Source organism: Myxocyprinus asiaticus, chromosome 22 (genome assembly GCF_019703515.2).
Source record: "Myxocyprinus asiaticus isolate MX2 ecotype Aquarium Trade chromosome 22, UBuf_Myxa_2, whole genome shotgun sequence".
Classification (NCBI taxonomy): domain Eukaryota; kingdom Metazoa; phylum Chordata; class Actinopteri; order Cypriniformes; family Catostomidae; genus Myxocyprinus; species Myxocyprinus asiaticus.
The window spans coordinates 25,020,841-25,041,991 of NC_059365.1; the positions used below are offsets into that span (position 1 = coordinate 25,020,841).

A 21,151-nucleotide genomic window follows, 5' to 3' on the forward strand; every position below is an offset into this window, starting at 1 on the left:
TGACCTCACATGGTTAAAATTTATTCTCAAATAATTGTATTACTTTCTTCATGTGTATATTATTCTACATATACAGTATTACATACAGTATATACACCTATACATGAGAGGATATTTGAGTGTTTATGAGACAGTGTGAGAGCACGAAGTACTTTCCCAAACAAAACAAAAATGACCTTTTTCACATTTCTGGGTTTGCAATGTGGAAGTAAACTATATGGGTAAACTTCTCTTGAGGTGCATGGGAGACCATAGCAAATGTTATTGATGAGTTCCCTTGGCTACAACATCATAAGAAAAAAATCAGCTATTAAAAATTAACTATTATGTTTCCATGATTTTCCAAATTTATTGTCACTCCATCAGCAGCTTTATTTGAAACCCCAATGCAGCAGTGTTGATTAGTTTAATATATATATATATATATATATATATATATATATATATATATATATATATATATATATATATATATATTATGCCAGGGTAATATTACACAAAGTGTGCAAAATGTACAGTAAATAATAAAAAATGAAAAACAAGGTTTATTTGTGTTAAATTAATGACAGTCATCACAATCTGTGAAAAGGGTAAACAGTATATAGATTTCCTGTCATACTTTAAGTTTGAATGTGTGTAAATTCTTTCTTAACTAATATATGTAGAGATCTAATACTAACGTTAAGAAATAATTTCAAGAATCGAATTCAAATTCAAATCTTATCTTGGCTTTATCGAATCTTTGTAGTTAAAAAAAATAAATTCTCGTTCTTCTTTTGCATTTTGCATACTGTACATATATGCACACACAGACCTGATACTAGCCACTATCAAGTGACTATAATTACACTGAAGATGAAGAGGTCTCACTCAGCATTTGACCACTGGATTTACAAAAATCATTTCACTTTTAAAGAGACACAGGGCAAAACATTACTGTGCAATGTAAACTCTGCCTTCCTAAATGTAATATCCTGTCCACTGAAAACAAGTCTATTTCAAACCTAAAGAAACATTTGGAGGTGTGCTTATATGTTTTTTCAACTTTACATTGCATATCTAACCAACTCATGACGAACACATTTAATTATTATTAGAATTATCACCCCGTGTGTCATATAACCATGTGTCACTATGGTTTTGTCAAACACATTAATATGAACAAATATATGTCATTTCATATTCACAATGAAATCAACACATAAATGCTGAACCGATTGCATTAGTGTGGTAAAGTTAGCTTTAGTTTCACAAATTGCTTTTATACCCTGCTTCAAAAACTTTAATGAATGCACTTGTGCTTTTGTGATACATTTAAAGATCATTTGTGTGACGTTGATTCACAAATATGACTGGTCTGATCTGTTAGCACACATGGATAGTGTTTGTAATGCTGAAATTGCTGGAATAGACCACATATGTTTAATGCACCCCAGGATACCGGCCCATAATTCTAGAAACTATCCAATAAGAAATGCCTGTTAAACTCAAACATATTTCAGTCTGTCACTGATGGAAGGCCTAGAGCTCTTCCATGCAACTCCCTTCATATTTTTGCACCATTTAAATACATTTGTGATCCATGCTTCTGATTTTGCGGACTAATGCGCCACTAAAGAGACTGGACCATGCCTTCTCCTAACCAATAATTATGCAAGTTACTAAACACTGCTGATATACAGTGACTTTTGCTGAATTGCTGAATAATCAGACATTATTGATTCTAGAAGTCTGAATAAAAAAAGAAAAGAAAAAATTCAAACCTGGAAGACAATTTTCTCTTCTAAAAAAGAATAATTCACACCATCTTTTCAGCCATCTTTGACAAAACAAGCATATCAGTTAAAATTATTTTTTCCACTTAGTGACCGACAAATTGAGAGTGAACCACAAAAAAAGCATATCCCTTATATTTTGATTCATTCATTAAGTAAGTTTAAGCAACATTATGTAAAATGCATGTGACATCAGATAAACAAGAGTTAGGTCAGACGTAATCTAAAAGTAATCCAAATGAATCAGATTAGATTACCTAAAATTATAACCCAAGAGATAACGTTACTGATTGCAATTTTAGTCATGTAGGCCTAATTTGTAATCAGTAACGGATAACAATTCAGAAGTAATCTACCAAGGACTGTATAGAGCTAGTCAGGCGTTAAATCAATTTGTAGTCGAACCCGGAAGTCTAATTCGCCATGGGTACCCTTAGGATTTTCCTAATAGGATTTTTGAATTTATAAAAAACATAAGGTCTGTGGTAAACATTACTTGACGATACGTGGATGTTTGCTTCGACAACATAAATTGCATACCTCAATTGTGAATTTTGAAGCCGCTGTGTGTTTTTTAAAAAAGTATGTAATTCAATACCACTTCAAAATTCACGTTTGAGCTATGACTGTGTGTAATTTATGTTGTACAACAAACATAAATGTCCACGTATCGTCATTTAACACAGACCTTATTTTACTCATAAATTCAAAACCCTCATTATAAAAACCCATAGGAAATTAAAGAGGGAACCCGTGTTGAATTATCTTCTGTGTTTTTAGACAAGCTGAACAGCTCTAAAGTCCTGCAAGTGAGATGATGTGTTTCCAAAGTTTTATTGTGTCTAAACTCATAATACTGAGGCTATGCTAACTGAGTACAGTTCTGAATCCAGAAATAAGCTTTTTATTACATTATTGTGACAACATTTTTGCGTGTTTATCTTTAATTTCATCTTTTAAATTAAAAACGTTAAATAAATTGGTTAAAATGGGTGACTCCTTTTGAGAAAGCCCGCCTTTTTCTGTGCGAAGGGGCGTGTCTTACTGCAGCACAGAACACTGCGTCATGACGACAGCCGTTTAAAAAAAGCCCTTTCTCCGCAGTTCATTCGTACAGGCGGGCAAACGACACGGTATTTCAGGAATGGAGCAGCTTTGTAAACTGTTTGTTGGCGGTTTGAACGTCCAAACCACTAACGATGGACTCCGTGCTCATTTTGAACAGTACGGGACACTAACCGACTGCGTTGTGGTCCAAAATGATCAACTACAGCGGTCCCGTTGTTTCGGATTTGTAACCTACTCCACCGCGGAGGAGGCGGATGCAGCAATGGCCGCCAGGCCACATGTTGTAGAAGGCAAAAACGTGGAGCTGAAGAGAGCCGTGGCTCGGGAAGATGCCGGGAAGCCCGAAGCTCTCGCCAAAGTCAAGAAGATCTTTGTTGGGGGCTTAAAGGAGGACATCGAGGAGAATCACCTCACCGAGTATTTCTCACAGTTTGGCATGATCGAGAAATCTGAAGTCATCACAGACAAAGACACCGGCAAGAAGCGGGGATTCGGCTTTGTTCACTTCGAGGATAACGACTCGGCAGACAAAGCCGTTGTGCTCAAGTTTCATAATATCAACGGGCACAAAGTGGAGGTCAAGAAAGCGCTCACGAAGCAAGAGATGCAGGCCGCCGGTGGAGCCCGGGGCGGCAGAGGGAGAGGAGGAGGAAGAGGCATGGGAAGGAATCAAAATGGCTTCGGTGGCGGGAGAGGAGGTTATGGCGGCTATGGGGGTGGCTACGGCGGAGGCAATGATGGCGGCTACGGTGGCGGCTATGGAAGCGGAGGCTACGGAGGTGCTTACGGGGGCGGATATGGAGGAGGCTACGGTGATCAGATGGGAGGTTATGGCGGTGGGAACGGTTACAGTGACTTTGGCAGCGGATACGGCCAACAGTCGTCTGGCTACGGGCCCATGAAGGGTGGCAGCGCGTACGGAGGCAGGGGCGGAGGAGCCCCTTACGCCCGAGGTGGCGGGGCTGCGTACGGCAGAGGTGGCTACGGAGGCTACTGATTTTCACCTGGTTCGGAAAAGACTCGGAAAGCTGTCCCCTAGAGTCTTTCGAAATGATCACATTGGGCAGTATGGCTCATTCCCCCCGACCATGCAGAGATGGCGGACACTGTGAAAGCATACCTTAAAGACCTCAATTCTTAAACAGGTAGGAAGAAGACTTCTTCCCAGAAACCTGACTTGCTCGATCATCTTTAGTTGTAGGATATATCCCTCTTTTTTATGTTACACGTTTAGGTCACGCGGCAAGTTGGCCGTGTATGTTTTCTTTTCCTTTAAAAAAAAAAAAAAAAAAAAAAAAAATTCGTGCAAGTCTTGTTAACCTGTTCACAACCAATTCGTTTTTAAATTCCATTATGTTCAACGCTGGCGATTTGTCAATATGCATTCTCCGTATAAGTGTTTTATTTTTATTTTTTTTTTTGGGTTTGTTTGTTTGTTTTTTACACTAAAGCTTTTGGGGATTAACGCATGCAGTTTGAGTTCGTTTTGGCCTCACGTGTTCGATCTCTGCAAAACCCACACCAGCCTTTTCCAAAATAGATGATCATTATTAGGCCATGTTTCAATCGTGGCATTTCGTTTTGTAAACTAACGCAGATGCACAGTGTCCTCCGCTGTATGAGCTTCATTATTTCCTGTGTATTGTATATTATGTCTTCAAATCAAACCAATATTGTTAAACATTCATATGCAATTGTATGTTACTTTTTAAATAAAAGTTTCACAACTTAAGTATCCTACTCTCTCTAAGGCGTTTTGGCTTAAGGACTAATTCAGTGTTTCACATTCAGGATTTAAGGTTTGTGGCCCCAAGAACACTCCAGTGGTCTAGTGCTTCATGTTTTAAGGGTTTTATATTTACTCTTGATTCCTATATTTAGGTGTTATTCCAGTACTTCCATATAGCTGTAGCAGTTTGTTTGTACAGGGAACCTGTTGAGTACCTGGGTTCGATTGTGATAGGACTGAAATATCTCATTAGGATATCATCCTGCGATCTAGGTATGTAATCAACCTGTCTTCACTACGTGTTGGTCAAGTATTGCAATTGTATTTCGTAGATTATATTTATTCCTTAAGTTATTTTAATTGCTGTCTATCCAGATTGGTATTCTATACAGTCAAGTGGATCTACTGACTTTACCTCAACTGGTGTGATGAAATTTGGGTCTGTGTAATACGGCGGCTTATTAGGGCCTCTGAAATATGCCCTAAAGGATTTATTTTATTCTCTTAAATTTTAATAAATCCCTATTTTACAATACTTGATGACTAATGTTTTGTCTTTTCCTGTCTCCCTCACCAGGCAGCCTTGGATGCCTGACTCTACCCACATCATCTGTGGCCATGGAGTTTGGTTATCTGCAAGATCCAGTGAATAGCTATTATGTTTTAAAATCCTTTTCAGGTATGAAGGACTGAGAGAGCAGTGATTACATGTGATTCTTCATTAAAAAGATTGCTATTTAAAAAAAAAATGTCCCCATCAAAGTTTAATATCTGTATACATGAAGACACTTAAAGTATGTAACTTACAATGTTTTGAATTTGGTGAACACAAAAGCAATTTTATTGGAATAAAGTTGTTGAAATGATTGTCTTCGTTATTATAATGCAATTTGAAATGGGCTTTTAATTTTAAGGATTGGCTGAAAAAAGAAATCTTAAGGGACTGGAGGGGATCTAGGTGGATTTGTATACAAGCAGGTGCTCCAAATAAAGGAATTTAAAAAAAATTTCACATGCAAATTAGGGAAGCATGAACTATTCATAGGTCTTTTTACAATCAAGCAATAAGCTCTTACAGGTGCATGCATTTTAGCTTTGCATGTAGACAATAATGCCTTTAAGCTTGACACTTGTAGAAGCAAAGACTTGTTTGGCCATACGTATGTTTGTGAGGGCTTTTATACTGAGTTGTGAGGAAGAACTTACTATGGTAATTTTAGTCTTCAGAAAGTAAAAAATATTGCAGTACCCATCATCAGAGATGGCCCAATACAAAACCCCCAACATGTGGAAATTCAACAAGGACTGTGCCAAGGCCAATGCCATCATGATGCAATGGAAACAACTGCCCATAAAGGGACAGTTCACCCCAAAATTAAAATTCTCTCATCATTTACTCACCCTCATGCCATCCCAGATGTGTATGACTTCTGATGAATTCAAAGATTTTTAGAAGATCTCTGCTCTGTTGGTCCATACAATGCAAGTGAATAGGGACCACATTTTTGAAGCTCCAAAAATCACAAAGGCAATTCATAAAACTCCAGTGGTTTAAGCCGTGTCTTTTGAAGGGATCCAATTGGTTTTGTGTGAGCATGGAGGAAGAATATAACTTTTTTTCACTATACATCTTGACATAAGTTGTTTCCTCAGTAATCATGATTTCAAGCACAATTACACCTCTGCGCATTTGTTAAGCACCTGTGCCTAGAGACTATAATGGCAAGGTGTACAGTGAAAAAGGAGTCATATTTTGGTCACTTCAGAAAACATGGATTGAGCCACTGGAGTCAAAGGAATACCTATATGCTGTCTTTATGTGCTTTTTGGAGCTTCAAAGTTTTGGTCACCATTCACGTGCATTGAATGTACTTTATAATAATATATAATAAAGATATAATAAAAATCTTTGTTTTCTGCTGAAGAAAGAAAGTCATACACATCTGCATTGGCATGAGGGTGAGTAAATGATGATATTTCCTTTTTGGGTGAACTCTAACTTAACTGATCTCAGTTGAAAAGCAAGGATTAATAAATAAATAAAATTAATCAATTTATTGTGCCTCTTATTCATTTGCACATATTTATATATCCTTGTCTGTCCTTTTGCACTAAGAGTAACTACTGCCTATCTTGCACATATTAAGCCTACCTCACTGCAGTATGTGCAGACTAGACATAACTTGCACTATTTTAACTACCTAGAGTAATTACTGCTTCACACAACTCAGTATGGGTTCCAGCACACATCTGAATTTTTCTGTATTCATTATTGTTTATTGTTGCTTTCAGTATGTGTGCTTGTATATCAGGCACGTTGTTTCGTTATTCACTGTTGAATTCAGTGTTGCACTAATGCATGTGTCTACCGGTGATAGTGTTGTAAGACATGTTAAATGTTATGCACTGTGGTCTCGGGAGACACTTTGTTTCGTTTTTCCCCTGTACACAGAAGGAAATGCCACGAGCATTTAACTAAGCTAAACTAGGAACAATATAATTAAAAAGGTAAAATTTTATAAGCACTTCAAAAATGTATTTCTTATCTTGTTAGTGTAGAGTATGCTTTTACGTATGAAATTAAATTTTAAATAAATAGGCTTATACCTATGCAAGTATACCACTGTGCAGGCGTAAATGTGTAACAGTTGACTTTTTTTTTTTCTAATGCGCCTGCTGTCATGCTCTTGTAAACCTATTTAAGTTAAAACTCACAAAACTCAACATTTAAATGTCAAATGTCCTAAGACGGTGGTGTTCACAAATTTGTTTTGACTGTTGTCGTTTATATGCTAATTGCTTTGCTGTGTAACCAATCAGAGTCAACTACGTGTTTGCTGACGCACATAAGAAGACACGCCCTCGCGTTTCAAACGCAGTGACTTATTCCATTTTGTGTGATTCCGGTCAGTACGTCCATTGTAAGAAAATGACTAACCAGCTTTGTAAACTGTTCGTTGGCGGCCTAAATGTCCAAACAACCGACGAAGGCTTGCGGAGACACTTTGAACAGTATGGACAGCTAACAGACTGCGTGGTGGTAATGAATCAGCCACTGCAGCGCTCCCGTTGCTTCGGCTTTGTAACGTACTCGAGCACTGAGGAAGCGGACGCCGCCATGTCTGGAAGGCCACATGTCGTAGACGGCAACACCGTGGATCTGAAGAGAGCGGTGGCCCGAGAGGACGCCGGTAGACCAGAAGCCCTGGCCAAAGTCAAGAAAATATTTATTGGGGGTTTGAAAGACGACATCGAGGACGAACACCTCAGCGAATATTTCTGCCAGTTCGGCGCCATCGAGAAGGCTCAGGTGATCACCGACAAAGACACCGGGAAGAAACGTGGTTTCGGCTTTGTTTACTTCGAGGACAACGACTCGGCCGATAAAGCCGTCGTGATGAAGTTCCACACTGTCAGTGGACACAAGGTGGAGGTGAAGAAGGCCCTCACCAAGCAGGAGATGCAAGGGGCCGGTGGTCGCGGCGGCCGGGGAATGGGCCGACCTCAAGGCGGCTACGGCGGCGGAAGAGGTGGTTACTATGGCGATTATCAGAATGGTGGTTACGGTAACAGCAGCAACAATGAAAGCCAAGGGGGCTACGGGGGTTACGGAGGAGGCTACACCGATCAGACGAGCGGCGGGTACGGCGGCGGGAATGGCTACAGTGACTTCGGTGAGGGTTATGGACAGCAGCCGTCAACTTACGGTGCCATGAAAGGGGCATATGGCGGCAGGAGCGCTGCGCCATACACACGTGGTGGTAGTGGTGGAGGAGGAGGAGGATATGGAAGGGGAGGTTATGGCGCATATTAGAAGCACCAATGTGACTGTCTTTTTTTTTTTAAACACTTACGACTGGACTTTCAAAAATGAGTTGTTTGATCTGGGAATTGTTAGTTTGGTTTATATTGAGTAACTGTGAGCTGTATTATTGGGGAACCTCTACCCCCCCCCCCCCCCCCCCGCATTGCCATGATGTCGCTTTCCGGTGCCATTAGCAGCACCAGTAGATACCGGAGTCTTGTTTCACTTTTGTGTTTTGTTTTTAATTTTGTTTAGGTTTAAAGTGGTCACGTTTACCCAGGTCAGGCCGATCTGTTCTTGGTTTACTGAATGTAAGACCATCGTTTAGTGAGATGAAACTCAGGGGTTATAACGAAATTTAAGCAGCTCATAGTTTTTATTTTTATGTCCTCTTTGACCTGTATAATTTTATGTAACAATGTGTTTTGTTTTAACGCTATTACACAGTTCATATTGTATAAACTGTTTTTAGTATTTTATTTGATCAAACAGTGACCATGTTGTAAACCTTTAACCATTAAAACGACTTTCTTAAACGGTTTGCTTTGTTTGACTGACTTCCCCACTCTTCTGCAATTTAGACTGAATTGGTGACTCCCATAATACTTTTGAAATGTGTTTGTAGACTCAATCTTGGGTAAAAATGAAGCATCAAAGCATTTTTCTTCGAATAACTTCCTTCTGTCTCACAGTATACAACACGGCCACATTTCATCACACCATACAATATTAAAACATAACATTTTGTGGACTTTGAATGCAGAATGTTTTTTGTCATAACTTTCTGAACACCTGAGTTAAAAGCATGCTATTATCCATTGATAGAGCACGATTTTGACAAGTGAGAGGTCAAACTATTGATTGAGCAAGCGCGCACAGTTCTGTGATTTCCTGCTGCTGCCAATAATCTCTAATGGCCATACATACTCGGTCACAAATGATGACTGTATTGCATGCTGTATTTTCTAAATTATTACATCCAATGGCACTTTTGCAAATACATCTTTGTAGAGCAACAAGATCTAACTCTCATGGTGTGACTTACACTTTTCTCAAGCTTTATAGAAAGTACCTTACAATACATTAATACAGGGAACTTTTAGTTTCTCTTCTATGAATGCAAAAATTTAAAGCCTTTAAAGAATTGATTAAAGATCTCAAGATGTAAACATAAATATTTACAAAAAGTGACCAGTTTATTAAAAGTATATTTGATAAAGTTAAACTATTAATCGCACAAAGACTGATTTTTTTGACAGCATTCAGGGATTATGCACAAGTGCTGAACTGTGCATATACAATTTTATTTGACATACGGTGGGGTTCACATTGTTCACTGAAAATCTGGGGTCCAAAATCTAATTTCAACCCTGAAATAAAGGTTTTTGAGAAATGTTAAACAAATGTAATGACATAAAATAGAAATATATACTATTCTGCACTAATTCTATGTCACAAATTTGTGACTTTCACCATGTTAACTCTTCAGATTTCCACAAGCTGCTATTTGGAACATTATCAAATCATGGTTGGATAACATGAATTGTCAGTTTTTGTGCAAGCTTGTGGAGTGTCATTTTGCAAGCATGCTGCCATTAAATGGGGGACATAGTAAACAGACATACAAATAAATTGTTCAATTAAACTTTTCACTCAAATTTATAATTTGTAGTAAAATTATTTTATAATTTGTAGTAAAAAAAAATAAAACATTTAATTTAGAAAAATTGCTGTCTATTTTACATTTAATATATAGAAAAAGTAAAATAGAAGCATTTTCACAAGTGGACTTTTGAACCCCACAGTACATGTATCCTGAGCTATCTACTACCCACTACTATTGAATGCAACTCTCATTTGTTTTTCCACAACTGAATTTACCTTTTTAGAAATGTAAGCAACAATGTTTGAAATTTTTAATATAAACAGATTTTAGTTCGAGCTTTTATAAATCATCAAGCCTTCATCTGACACTCTTTCAATCAAACAATAGTACCTCCAGCACTTGTAGTCAGTTGATTATTGTTTGTAATAATTTATCTTTATCAATCACTGGCAATAGCACACGACTCCAGAGACATAACAAACCCCGTATATGCTCACTGTCATTGTAATATACTGCTATATGTAGATGCTGGGAAAATAGTCAGAGAAGTTTTATTTTTTTGTTTACATTGGAACAATGGCATGTTGGGATACAGATTGTGATTAGCGCAATGTAACCAGCTCCTCTGATGACGTGGGGTGGATGGCAATAGTTTTGTCAAAGTCTGCTTTAGTAGCCCCCATGTTAATGGCCACAGCAAAACCCTGAAGCATCTCATCACAGCCAAAACCCTGCATATGGAGACCAACCACCTAAAAAAGAAAAAAAGGCACTGGCTGTGACTTATCAAAAAAGGGTTCTGCATTATAATCAAAAGCAAAATAGTGTTTAGCTAATTTACTCTAATTAATTTTATAACAAGTTATAACAAGGGATAGTAGTAGTACACCCCAAAAAATGGAAATTCACTTAAAATCATTTACAATGTGAAGGAACGCAAAAGATGATGTTAGGTAGAATGTTAGCCTCAGTAACCTTTCATTTGCATCTTTTTCCCTAGAAACAAAGTGAATGTTGACTGAGTTTGTGAGTCCCTAACATCTCCTTTTGTGTTCCATGGAAGATAGAAAGTCATACCATCAGCATACAATGGAAAAGAAACATTCTAATTCAATGAACTTGCTCAATTTTAATTAAGAATAGTAAAGTTATGGCAAAATCTTAAACCCATTAAAAGGAAGAGTTCACCCAAAATGATAATTATTTTATTGTTTACTCTTATGCCATCTCAAACTCATGTGACTTTCTTTCTTCTGCGGAACACAAACTAAGATCATTTGATGGAGATTTGTTATATATCCATACAATGCAATTCCATACAGTTAAATGTTTTGGACCCCATTGACCTGCACTGTACGGTCAAACACGCATCATTTCTCTCCATCAAAATATCTTAGTTTGTGTTTCACAGAAAGAAGAAAGTCATAAGAGTTTGAGACAGAATATGGGTGAGTACATGATGATTTTTGGGTGAACTATTCCTTTAACAGAAATAAGGTTACTCACCTTCTCATCTTTGTCTGCACACACCAGCTTCATGATGCACTGACTCTTTCGAGTGGTCATGGCATAATACATTGGAGTGAAAGAGGTGGTATAAACCTTCACATTGTCCTTTCCCCAGCTCTTGATTGCTTCATCTATAAAACATTATATTTTTTCATACCTTGTAATTGTTAAGATGGCAACCCAGTCAGTCAGTCAATCTATTTACCATACACACCTCAGGACATACTACATAGAGAATTTGTTGACTGGACAATGAAAATAATCAGGCTCTAATCTGAACCCTAAGGAGGCCATGACGTTATCTGTACACATGCTCACCTTCAGTTAGTCCCACTGTGCCAATTGGTGGATGGCTGAACACAACCGTAGGGATGTTATTATAATCGATTTTGGAGTCTGCACTGCCTTCAAACAATCGGTGAGCAAGCTTTCTGCCAGCAGCAATAGCAACTGTCCACACAAACAAAACAGGAGGCAATAGAGCTCATCAATAAAAGCTGACTTTGCTTTTAACAGATGTTATACAACACAAATTTAAAAAAAAAAAACAATAAAACTTGTATATATGATTGGTCAACATGTCAAATCTACTCTGACCAGTGGAGGTCACTGAAGTATCAAAGTGCGGCTATGAAACGGGGCAGAATCAACTTCCTCCTGTGAAGGGTCTGTTGTTTTTAAAAAATAAAGTGAATGGCTTTGTTTACATGAAAATAGACTGGATAACACTGGTATAAAAATTAAATACTTGATGTTTGATTATTAATTTTAATGTTATGTACCCAAAAGAGGACCATAAAAAGAGATCTTAAAGTATGTAGAAACAATTTTTCTTTTAGGATTTGACCATTGAAACTAATGTTGTCAAAAGTACCGGTACTTCGGTACCAAGTCGATCCTAAAATAAAAAAAGATGTAACTATACCAGTGTTTCTACAGTACCAAGCACTGACTTATTTCGGTACCTGCACACTGTCTTACTGACACACGACTTTCAAATGCTCACACGCTTATTTGAGCGGGTGCTCTGTAACTACTTTTACACTGAAATGCACAACTAATATAATTAAAATCATGATATGTCCTAGTGTGATTATTAAACTGTGAAATGCTGCAATCTTAATCTGTATGAGCTGTATGAACTTTAAATGAATGTGTGAAGCAGACCACTCATACACTGGAAACTCCACAGACTATGAGAATCATTTGCATTGTATGAGAGATGACGGAGCAGAGCACTAATCCACTCTGAAGCGTTATTTTTTTATAATTTAAATAATTAAATCACAGCATTTGTGCTTTATCGATCACAATGGGCGATTTAGCAAACAGTTTATCAGGAGAGGTTAAACTTCCATCAAAGTAAAAGCACGATTCATAATAAAAGCTAAACGCCTGAAATTGAAGAAATTGCAACAGAAATATTTTATAATTGTATAGTAAAATGTAATCCTCACTGTAGAAATAATAATACAAATAACAATAATAATACATTATTATTATTATTGTAATAATAATAAAAATTAAGCAATTTATCACAAGCAAGAGTGCTTTTGTACTGAATAAAAGTTTGTTAAAAAATGCAATGTATGTTGAGAAGTAATTGTTCTATTTTTTACATGTTCAAAGTTTTTAAAAGTTTGAGGAACATTTTTTGATTAGACACCATTTTGAAAATGAAATGTAATTACACTTTAAAACATGGAATTCTGGAAAAATAATAATAATAAAAATAAATAAAACAGATTTCAGTAGGGCCCTGCTTAAAAACAAATAAGTATTATAAAAAGAAACATGCATATCTTTTGATGTATTATTTACATTGAAATTTTACTTTAAATAGGCTAAAGGAGTGTGTTCAATAGCACATTATCATATTAGCAAATTTTTTCTTTGGTATCAAAATTGGTATCGGTACCGACTGGAGAAATTTTGGTACAGAGACAACACTAATTGAAACCATACCAGGTGTAAGGAGAGCTCTCCCACAAACATCCCCAACTGCGTAGATGCCCGGTCGAGTGGTGTTCTGGAACTCGTCCACCACAATATGTCCCCTTTCATCCAGCTTCACACCCTGAATAACAATACAGCCTCTGTTATTTGTACTTCATAGCTAAGTGATAAAGTGAGAAGACAAGGCTTACAATATTACCTGGCATAGCTACTGTAGTTTAAAAGAGTGTTCTGGGTTCAAAAAGAGTTAAGCTCTTTTAAGATAACATAGACAATAAACTTTACTTGTCCCTCTGTTTGTAAAATATTCAAAAATATGTGCATGTACATTAATGCACTCACAATGAAGTCTATGGGGCAATGCATTGCGGAAGGTTTAAAAGCAGAAATGTTTTGTTGTATATTTGTTAAATCACTTAATAATTAATTCTCCTGTAACAGGAACACAGTCTCATTTGAGCTATAAAGTTTTCCAAATCATCCTTTTAGTGGTGAATTTGGATTTTTCTCTATGTAAACCAGGGACTAAAAACTAAATGTTTTTAATTTAGGTGCGTTCAAAGCAGAAACGCTATGTTTTCGTTCCAGTTCCAGCGTTCTGCAGTCTCCTTTCCAATTGGTGACCTTTAAGACATAAATAAAAGAACTGTTCTTTTCAAAAGTGACAGTTCTCTGTGCTAAGGTTGGGTGATATACCAGTTGCAGTGTTGCCAGATCTCAAGAGAAACAAGCGACCTGGTCTAAAAAAAAAAAAAACAAACAAAAAAAAAAAATAAGGGACTTATATAAGGGACTTGCCTCACCCAAAACAAGCGAATATATAAGAATTTTTTTCCATTGTGGGGGAATTATCAGCATAGAAATCATACAGAAGTATACAGTATAGAAAATAACGTCTTTTCAATAAATTTATTCTTAATATTAAATATATCCCAAAAATATTTAAAATATACATCTGGTCATCTAAAAATCAATTAATAACCTAAATCTCTCTCCTGCGCACACACACTGAGTGGGCCGTTTGGACTAAATGTAATTTTACAGGAATTATTTTATTTTAATTATTTAATTATTTATTACTAATTATATTTTAATTATTTGTTTTAATTACAGGTCTGCTTCTCTGTCAAATCCTGTAGCATCAAATATGCATAAATGCATTATACAGAACAATAATTTAGTGAAGACTTGGAAACAAATAAGAAATGTACTTTTTACCTCAATATTTCTCATTGTATCTGGATTAACCCTGCATGTATACATAGTAATTATATATAGTCATCTAAAAGGTTTTCAGCATGTCATAGAAGGCTACATCCACAAAGTGCAATTAGGCAAAGATGTGTGATGTAGAGGTTTCCTTCTTGATCAATGCACATACTTATCAAGGTCTATTAAAAAGAGTGAAGCCCTATTTTTCTGGGCATCAGAAAGAGGTGTAATTCCAAAAACGTACCATGATAAACACTTTTGTCTTTGGTTTCATAAAAAAAATGATCAGAACAAAATTAAGTGGTTATTAACTGGTTACTAGCATGTAAACATTTTCACTCCAGAACAATTGAAAAGGACTTTGTTCACATTTTCGGTTATGTTCTGCAAACAATTTAGTTTGTTTTAGTTTTTTTTTCCCTTGAACCGTTTTTAGTCCCTGATGTAAACAGCCCCTTTCTAGTATACTATCATGTGAAAGTTACAGGGTTTACCCGTTTTACATAGTCATGACAGAAGTAATAATGCACGTAACTTGCACAGACAAGCATTTATGCATAAAATTGCATAAAAAGTTTTATCACACCAGTTTTACCAACTTATAATAATAATAATAATAATAATGCAGATTTTGGATTATGTGAGTAGCAAATGCTAATCAGAGTATTACACACAAAATGCATAGTCTCCATACTTTATTAAAATAAATGTTAAATCCATTTTTACTATTTGACTGAGGTTGAGTCCAGCTGTGTTGGGCTCCCTGCCAATGGCCCAGAGCAGACAGTCCACCTCATGAATGGTATCAAACTTTTCCTGTGAATCCTTGTCGTCAGGGTCTTTTGTCACCAGCATAACCACGAGGCCTTTATCAGTCTTCTTTACTGACTTCACCTAGAAACAATATCAATTCACAAACTTCAAATTCATGAAAAAACATCGGAAAATGGAAAATCCACCAAACAAACCATTGCACCACATTGAAAAGAAGAGGCCATTTACACATTACCTTACTTAATATTACTTACCTGAGTATTCTTCCGTAAGTCAATACCATGATTTTGCAATTCTTTAGTGCAATTTGAGCTTATCAAGGCATCGAAGTTCCTTAATACCTAATAAAAGAAAGAACAAGTCATTGTGGGATATATCCGACTGTAGCATTTAATAAAGTGACAATAAAAAGGGCTCTTACCCCGCCTTGCCGAATGATGATAGACGTTTTGGACCCCAGAGTGGAAAGGATACCAGCCATCTCCACGGCAATATACCCTGCCCCAACTATGACACTACGTCTAGGTATGGATACAGTGATAGGTTACTTTATGATAAGCCAAGAAAAAAACAATAATTTAAGCAAAGATATTAACTTACTTAGGGCAAGACTCAAGTTCAAAGAATCCATCACTGGTAATGCCTAAACTGGCTCCTGCAATAGCACAATTACATTTATAGTATGTTCTAAGCAAATGCTGTCTTAACCAATACGACATTAAATTACAGAAATCACATTAAAGGTGTTGTGTGTAATTTTCTTGCAATGTTAAAAAACGTTCTCCTAATATGCAGAGACATTTTTAAGTAAGCTATTTGTTGGCTAATTCGCAGAAATATGTAAACACTGTGGCCGCTATCAAAATACAGTGGTGCAATGACCAGCATAAAATAGCAACATTAGAGCAACAAATGCAGTGAGTTTGGGGCAGAACTATCTGTTTGGCCGACCAATGGAAGGTGGAGGAGCGTTTGGGAACCCTGTTTGAAAACAATCCTTATTTCCATTTGGTGAAGCTAGTTGTGCAGAGATTACACACTTCCCCTTTAATAGTGGGTACAAATAGCTCCACAAGGATGCAGTGACAGTATAGGAGAGATACAGCAGAAGGTTCATAATAAACATTAGACATAAGCCCACCTGGCACATCATCGTCACTGACAGTGGACGGGTGGCCGCCAGTGGCGATTAAAATATGGGGTGCCGTGTACTTCTGTCCATTGACTTCAAGAGTGGGTTCAGGATCATCAGTGAACCTTGCATAGCCATGAATGGACTCAATTTTGGCCTGTGTGCAATGACAAACAGTTCCTCCTCAGTCATCACATTAATACTGATTGCAAAGGTTTAAGACCATGTTAATATTTTATCTTCCACAAATTTAGGGTTGCCACCTTGGCCCTATAAAATTCCTAGACACCTGATCAATGACCGAAAAACGTATTGGTGGCCATCATACAAGAAATAAAAAGTTATTTATGATTGTTTAGGCTACTCCTTGTTGTCACAGTTCCTGCATGTGTGCCGGCTCTAACTGTTGTTTGTTTTTCTCTCCCTCGTGTCTCATAGGTGGAGCTGGCACGCGTGATCAGTATTTCCATGGGAACGCCGATCGGTGTCATGGAGACGCTGATCACGGTGCTGAGTTTCATGCCCGTTACCGCCTGTTTTCTCCTAAAAGCACTCCCTTCTTATTCCTTGTGTTTCCTCTCCTTCTTTGCCAATTTATTGTTCCCGGTTACTGTTGATGATGAAGTCTACCTTCTCTCTCTTGTATAGTTGGTGTGAGCTCGAGTACCTGTTGGTTGCCTGTCTATTGAGGTGTGGTACCTGTCTGCTTGCATTCTCTGTGCCCAGGACTGTGGAGGAGGATTCCTTGGTATCTGCCCGCATCTCGGGAGATTCATCTGTGTCTCGCTTGCACCTCACCAGCCTTCTACGGACCTCGTTGGACGAACTCGCGTTTCAGTTAGCTGCCGGTCGATTGAGGTGCCTGTCTGCTTGCATTCGCCCCTCACTTGATGCCAAAGACTGTGGAGGAGGATTCCTCGGTTTCTGCCCGTGTCTTGGGGGAATTTGTCTGGGCTTCGTTTGTACCTCACTCTCTTCAATGGACTCTCATCAGAGTGCTCCTGACTTCCACATGAACACACTCTCCTCTAGCCCGGAGCGGCTTTGCATCCCTGCCTTATTCAGTTGGCGCTGGCGCGCCTAGACTTGATTGCTTGAATTAATTATTAATAAAGTTGAACTCTCTCGCTCTCTCTGCTTTTGGGTCCTTCATCCTCCTCCACTCCCCGACTGTGACACTTGTTTGATATGGAAATTATTGCATATAAATCAAACAATAATGTCAGTACACTCAAAAAAATATTTTAGCCTATTTTTAAGATTCAATTTCAATTTCATACAAAAATCCCATCAAAATTAATTTTGTAATTTTTAACAAAATTAAATAAACTTAAAATATTAAATATTTTTGGTAAAAGATTGTGTAATTTTCTTATGAAATTGAAATGTCAAAAAATTAAAAAATTAACATTTAGTGTCATTTGTGTGTGTGTGTACAGGTTTAACATATTATTTACTTATTCTGGCCCTAAGCAGTACTCATGAGTTTATGGTTTACACTGAACATTAATAAAAAAAAATGTATGTATAGATATGCAAGTATAAAGTTTTGTATAAAGTTTACATTCGTACATTTAAACCAAAGGAAATCAAATAAATGCACGTAAACATTTACTCAAATATTTTCAAGATTTATGCATTTCAATTTCACAACAAATTTCCAACAAATTTAATTACGTAATCTTAAACAAAATTAAGAAAAAATTTAGATACTTTAAGTTTTACTAATTTAATTTTGTTAAAGATCACAAAATTCAATTTGATGGAAATTTGTTATAAAATTAAAATGCATAAATCTTAAAATAGGCTTTTATTTTTTGTTTTCCAGAACATTAAAGCATTACAGTAAGTAGACAAAAGTTTAAAGGATTGTTCTCACAAAAGTGAGAAATCTCAATCATCTAAACAAACCAGAGTTAACTCAAATTAATCAGACTTTCTTATGATTCATACAGGAATGCGTTAGATTCTCCTCCTTTGCATAGTTTGCTTATAAAAAAGGGTTCATATGAGTGAAAATATTCAAGGACATTTTGCGTCCCGCAATTGCGTTTTTCCAGGACAGATGGCCAAAAACTGGGATGACCCCGGGAAATCCTGGATGGGTGGCAACCCTACACAAATAATTGTATTTTGTGTGTTGAATATTTAAACAGCCTACCTTGTCAAGGTTGTTCCGATAAATGTGATTGAGACGACTAACGTAAGCATCCCTTTTCCGTTTAATTAATCTGAAAATAAACATAACCACCAATGAGTAACCTTATTCCAGTCATTTATCATATTTCATATCCAAGTCAGTGAAAATCCTGATTGAGCTGAACTCTATAAAGCCTACCTCCTCCTCTTCACTATCAAACTGCTCCACCTCAGGATTTTGTGTGTGACAAAATCAACCACACATTAAGCTTTACTGGTATTACTGACCACAATGGGGAAGCAAAACATACTGCAACCTGAAATGAATCCAAGCCAGCAGGAATTTGACAATCCGCAACTGTCACGAATCCCTTCTATGAAAAGGATTACCACATCTTCTCAAAGGAACAACATTCTACCAAACCACTCCACAATGACCAAACAAAACAACCTAAATGTTTTGACAAGAAAACGTCTTCTTACTTACTGCCAGCTGAAATGTGCTTTTGCACCTTCAAAGCCGTAATCTTCATGGTCATGGAGATACTCAGCATGGGAGGATGCATTCCACATGACCTGGAACAATGCAAAAAGACACACATTCATAGATATTTTATATATTATTCTTTATTTACTGTTATAAATACATTTTTGAGGTGTAATGATAAAACTACAGGAAATTTTACCTTTTTAGGAACACAACCAACATTAACCTGCAGCAGAAGGAGGGAAAGGGTTTATCACCAACAGAGAGAAAAAAAAAAATGCATTGGTGCTGGACACGTGCCCGATGCTTTTAAACAGCAACAAACCACAACATTACGCACAAAAAAAGCGCTCAATCTGGAGGCTTCCCAAAGCACCTCTATCCATCTGACTAACTTCTGTAAATAACTCTCCATCTTATAACTTCATAGCCCTATAGTAAATGTGGTTTTGCAGTAGCAGGATGGTCGTTACTCACGCAGGTACCTCCGAATCTGTGACTTTCGATCACGGCAGCAGTGGCACCGAGTTCAGCCGCCCGCCGCGCACCGGCAAGCCCTCCGGATCCTCCGCCTAATACCAGGAAATCATAGCGGGTGACGGATTCAGATGCCATGCTCCGGCTGAAGAGTCTACGAGAAGATGACAGCGATCGGCCAAGAGTAAGAAAAGACGCTCGCAGGTTTAATATCTCCATAACCAGGAAGCCAACACCCTGACCAACGCCGTAGTTGAACTACTGGGAGGGACGTGAAAGCCAGTGCTTAGTCATTGTGAATCGACACAATAGTGTGTAAATCCCAGAAGCAAGTTTGGACAATAGTCATAGTTATTTACGCTTATTATTACCGTCAAACTGTCAGTCCTTTTTCCAATCCCGCGTGATGAACTTACTTTTAACTCACTTTGAAATATGTGCTGAGCCATGGTGACATAGAAAATACGTTGGTCTACTTGATAATACGAAATGTATTTTATAACATTTAATTACAACACCTTGGCAAGAATGGAGCAAAACAAATTTGGAAAATGAATGTACAGTGATAACGAACTCACCGAGCAAGTGCAGCCGTTATATACTGACTTGTAACGGAAACCCACTTGTGGTACATTTTTTACTTTTTATACAAAAATAAAGTGTCGTTACTAAGAAGTGTTGAGATTGAACTTTGTTGGCGCTTTAGGTGTAGTAGCTATACTGCCCATCTTTGCATGCACGTTGTAGTGTTTATATAATGAGTGAGCGTTGACAGAGATTATTTAGCAGAGACTGGCCCAACGGTCAACGGATGTAGAAAGGAAGTCCCGCCTTACAGGTAAAAAGGCCAATCACCTTTTAGATACAGACATCCTCTGTCAATCAACTCGAGAACGCGCAGGCGCATTAGAATACAAGCCGGAAAATTGCGTTTTTAAGCGCAATCTAAGGTAAAGACGCATTCGTTATGATACCAGCGTTGTCAGATTTCAATGCTGATTTGAAACATGTTCTTTGCTTGTAATATTGACCAACCGTTTTGGAGATTTCGGTCTTTTCCCATTCAAGTAGATGGGAGCTGCACTTGTATGCCGCTTGTTTACATAAAAAAAAAAAAAAAAAAATAGCTTCCCGAGAGCGTTCCAAAGATGGCCGCCGAGTGAACTGACTTGCTAAAAAAAAAAAACCTTGGCTAAACTGAGCACGCTGCGCCACTGGACTAAAATGGTTTAACTCGGTGGTTCTCAAACCTGTCCTGAGGCCCCTCAACACTACACATTTTGGATGTCTCCTCAATCAAACACACCTGTTTCAACTCATCAGCTCTTTAATGGAGGCTTCAAGACTTAAATTGGGTATGTCAAAAGGGAGACAATGTGCAGTGCTGGGGGTCCTCCAGGACCGGTTTGAGAACCACTGTTTTAACTAACTCAAAGTGTTTTCTGGATTAGCCCCTGGAGTGGCCTTGAACCACCGCCACTG

The 21,151-nt window shown here is 37.5% G+C and overlaps 3 protein-coding genes across 5 annotated transcripts; 2 read left to right on the forward strand and 1 right to left on the reverse strand.

The window, feature by feature from the left end:
* Positions 1 to 2,844: 2,844 nt before the first annotated feature.
* Positions 2,845 to 5,439, forward strand: hnrnpa0b (heterogeneous nuclear ribonucleoprotein A0b). Of its 2 annotated transcripts, XM_051649748.1 has the most exons (3): positions 2,845 to 3,988; positions 4,772 to 4,845; positions 5,150 to 5,439. In XM_051649748.1, exon 1 carries the CDS (start codon positions 2,920 to 2,922, stop codon positions 3,838 to 3,840), a length of 921 nt encoding a protein of 306 aa, XP_051505708.1. In that variant the 5' UTR covers positions 2,845 to 2,919; the 3' UTR covers positions 3,841 to 3,988; positions 4,772 to 4,845; positions 5,150 to 5,439. The 2 variants fall into 2 exon arrangements, with proteins under 2 accessions (XP_051505708.1, XP_051505707.1); XM_051649747.1 differs by lacking the exon at positions 4,772 to 4,845.
* Positions 5,440 to 7,426: 1,987 nt separating this feature from the next.
* Positions 7,427 to 8,913, forward strand: LOC127412984 (heterogeneous nuclear ribonucleoprotein A0-like). Its single transcript, XM_051649749.1, has one exon. It carries the CDS (start codon positions 7,502 to 7,504, stop codon positions 8,384 to 8,386), a length of 885 nt encoding a protein of 294 aa, XP_051505709.1. The 5' UTR covers positions 7,427 to 7,501; the 3' UTR covers positions 8,387 to 8,913.
* Positions 8,404 to 20,473, reverse strand: gsr (glutathione reductase). 2 transcript variants are annotated; one of them, XM_051649736.1, is made up of 14 exons: positions 20,248 to 20,473; positions 19,670 to 19,823; positions 19,392 to 19,418; positions 19,193 to 19,281; positions 18,728 to 18,797; positions 16,576 to 16,723; positions 16,035 to 16,089; positions 15,856 to 15,955; positions 15,689 to 15,775; positions 15,387 to 15,554; positions 13,458 to 13,569; positions 11,811 to 11,942; positions 11,490 to 11,623; positions 8,404 to 10,735 (listed from the first exon to the last, which is right to left on the reverse strand). In XM_051649736.1, exons 1-14 carry the CDS (start codon positions 20,301 to 20,303, stop codon positions 10,586 to 10,588), a joined length of 1,482 nt encoding a protein of 493 aa, XP_051505696.1. In that variant the 5' UTR covers positions 20,304 to 20,473; the 3' UTR covers positions 8,404 to 10,585. The 2 variants fall into 2 exon arrangements, with proteins under 2 accessions (XP_051505696.1, XP_051505695.1); XM_051649735.1 differs by lacking the exon at positions 20,248 to 20,473 and adding an exon at positions 20,041 to 20,213 and having other exon boundaries at positions 19,670 to 19,927.
* Positions 20,474 to 21,151: the final 678 nt, after the last annotated feature.

Excerpts from the sequence above, each read along its gene's own strand:
- gsr (XM_051649735.1), bottom strand. The coding sequence starts at position 20,118 with ATGGCTCAGCACATATTTCAAAGTGAGTTAAAAGTAAGTTCATCACGC. Across the intron at positions 19,928-20,040 it reads AAAGGACTGACAGTTTGACG|TTCAACTACGGCGTTGGTCA; the intron begins GTAATAATAAGC and ends CCCTCCCAGTAG. Across the intron at positions 19,282-19,391 it reads TTGGTTGTGTTCCTAAAAAG|GTCATGTGGAATGCATCCTC; the intron begins GTAAAATTTCCT and ends GCATTGTTCCAG.
- LOC127412984 (XM_051649749.1), top strand. The coding sequence starts at position 7,502 with ATGACTAACCAGCTTTGTAAACTGTTCGTTGGCGGCCTAAATGTCCAA.
- hnrnpa0b (XM_051649748.1), top strand. The coding sequence starts at position 2,920 with ATGGAGCAGCTTTGTAAACTGTTTGTTGGCGGTTTGAACGTCCAAACC.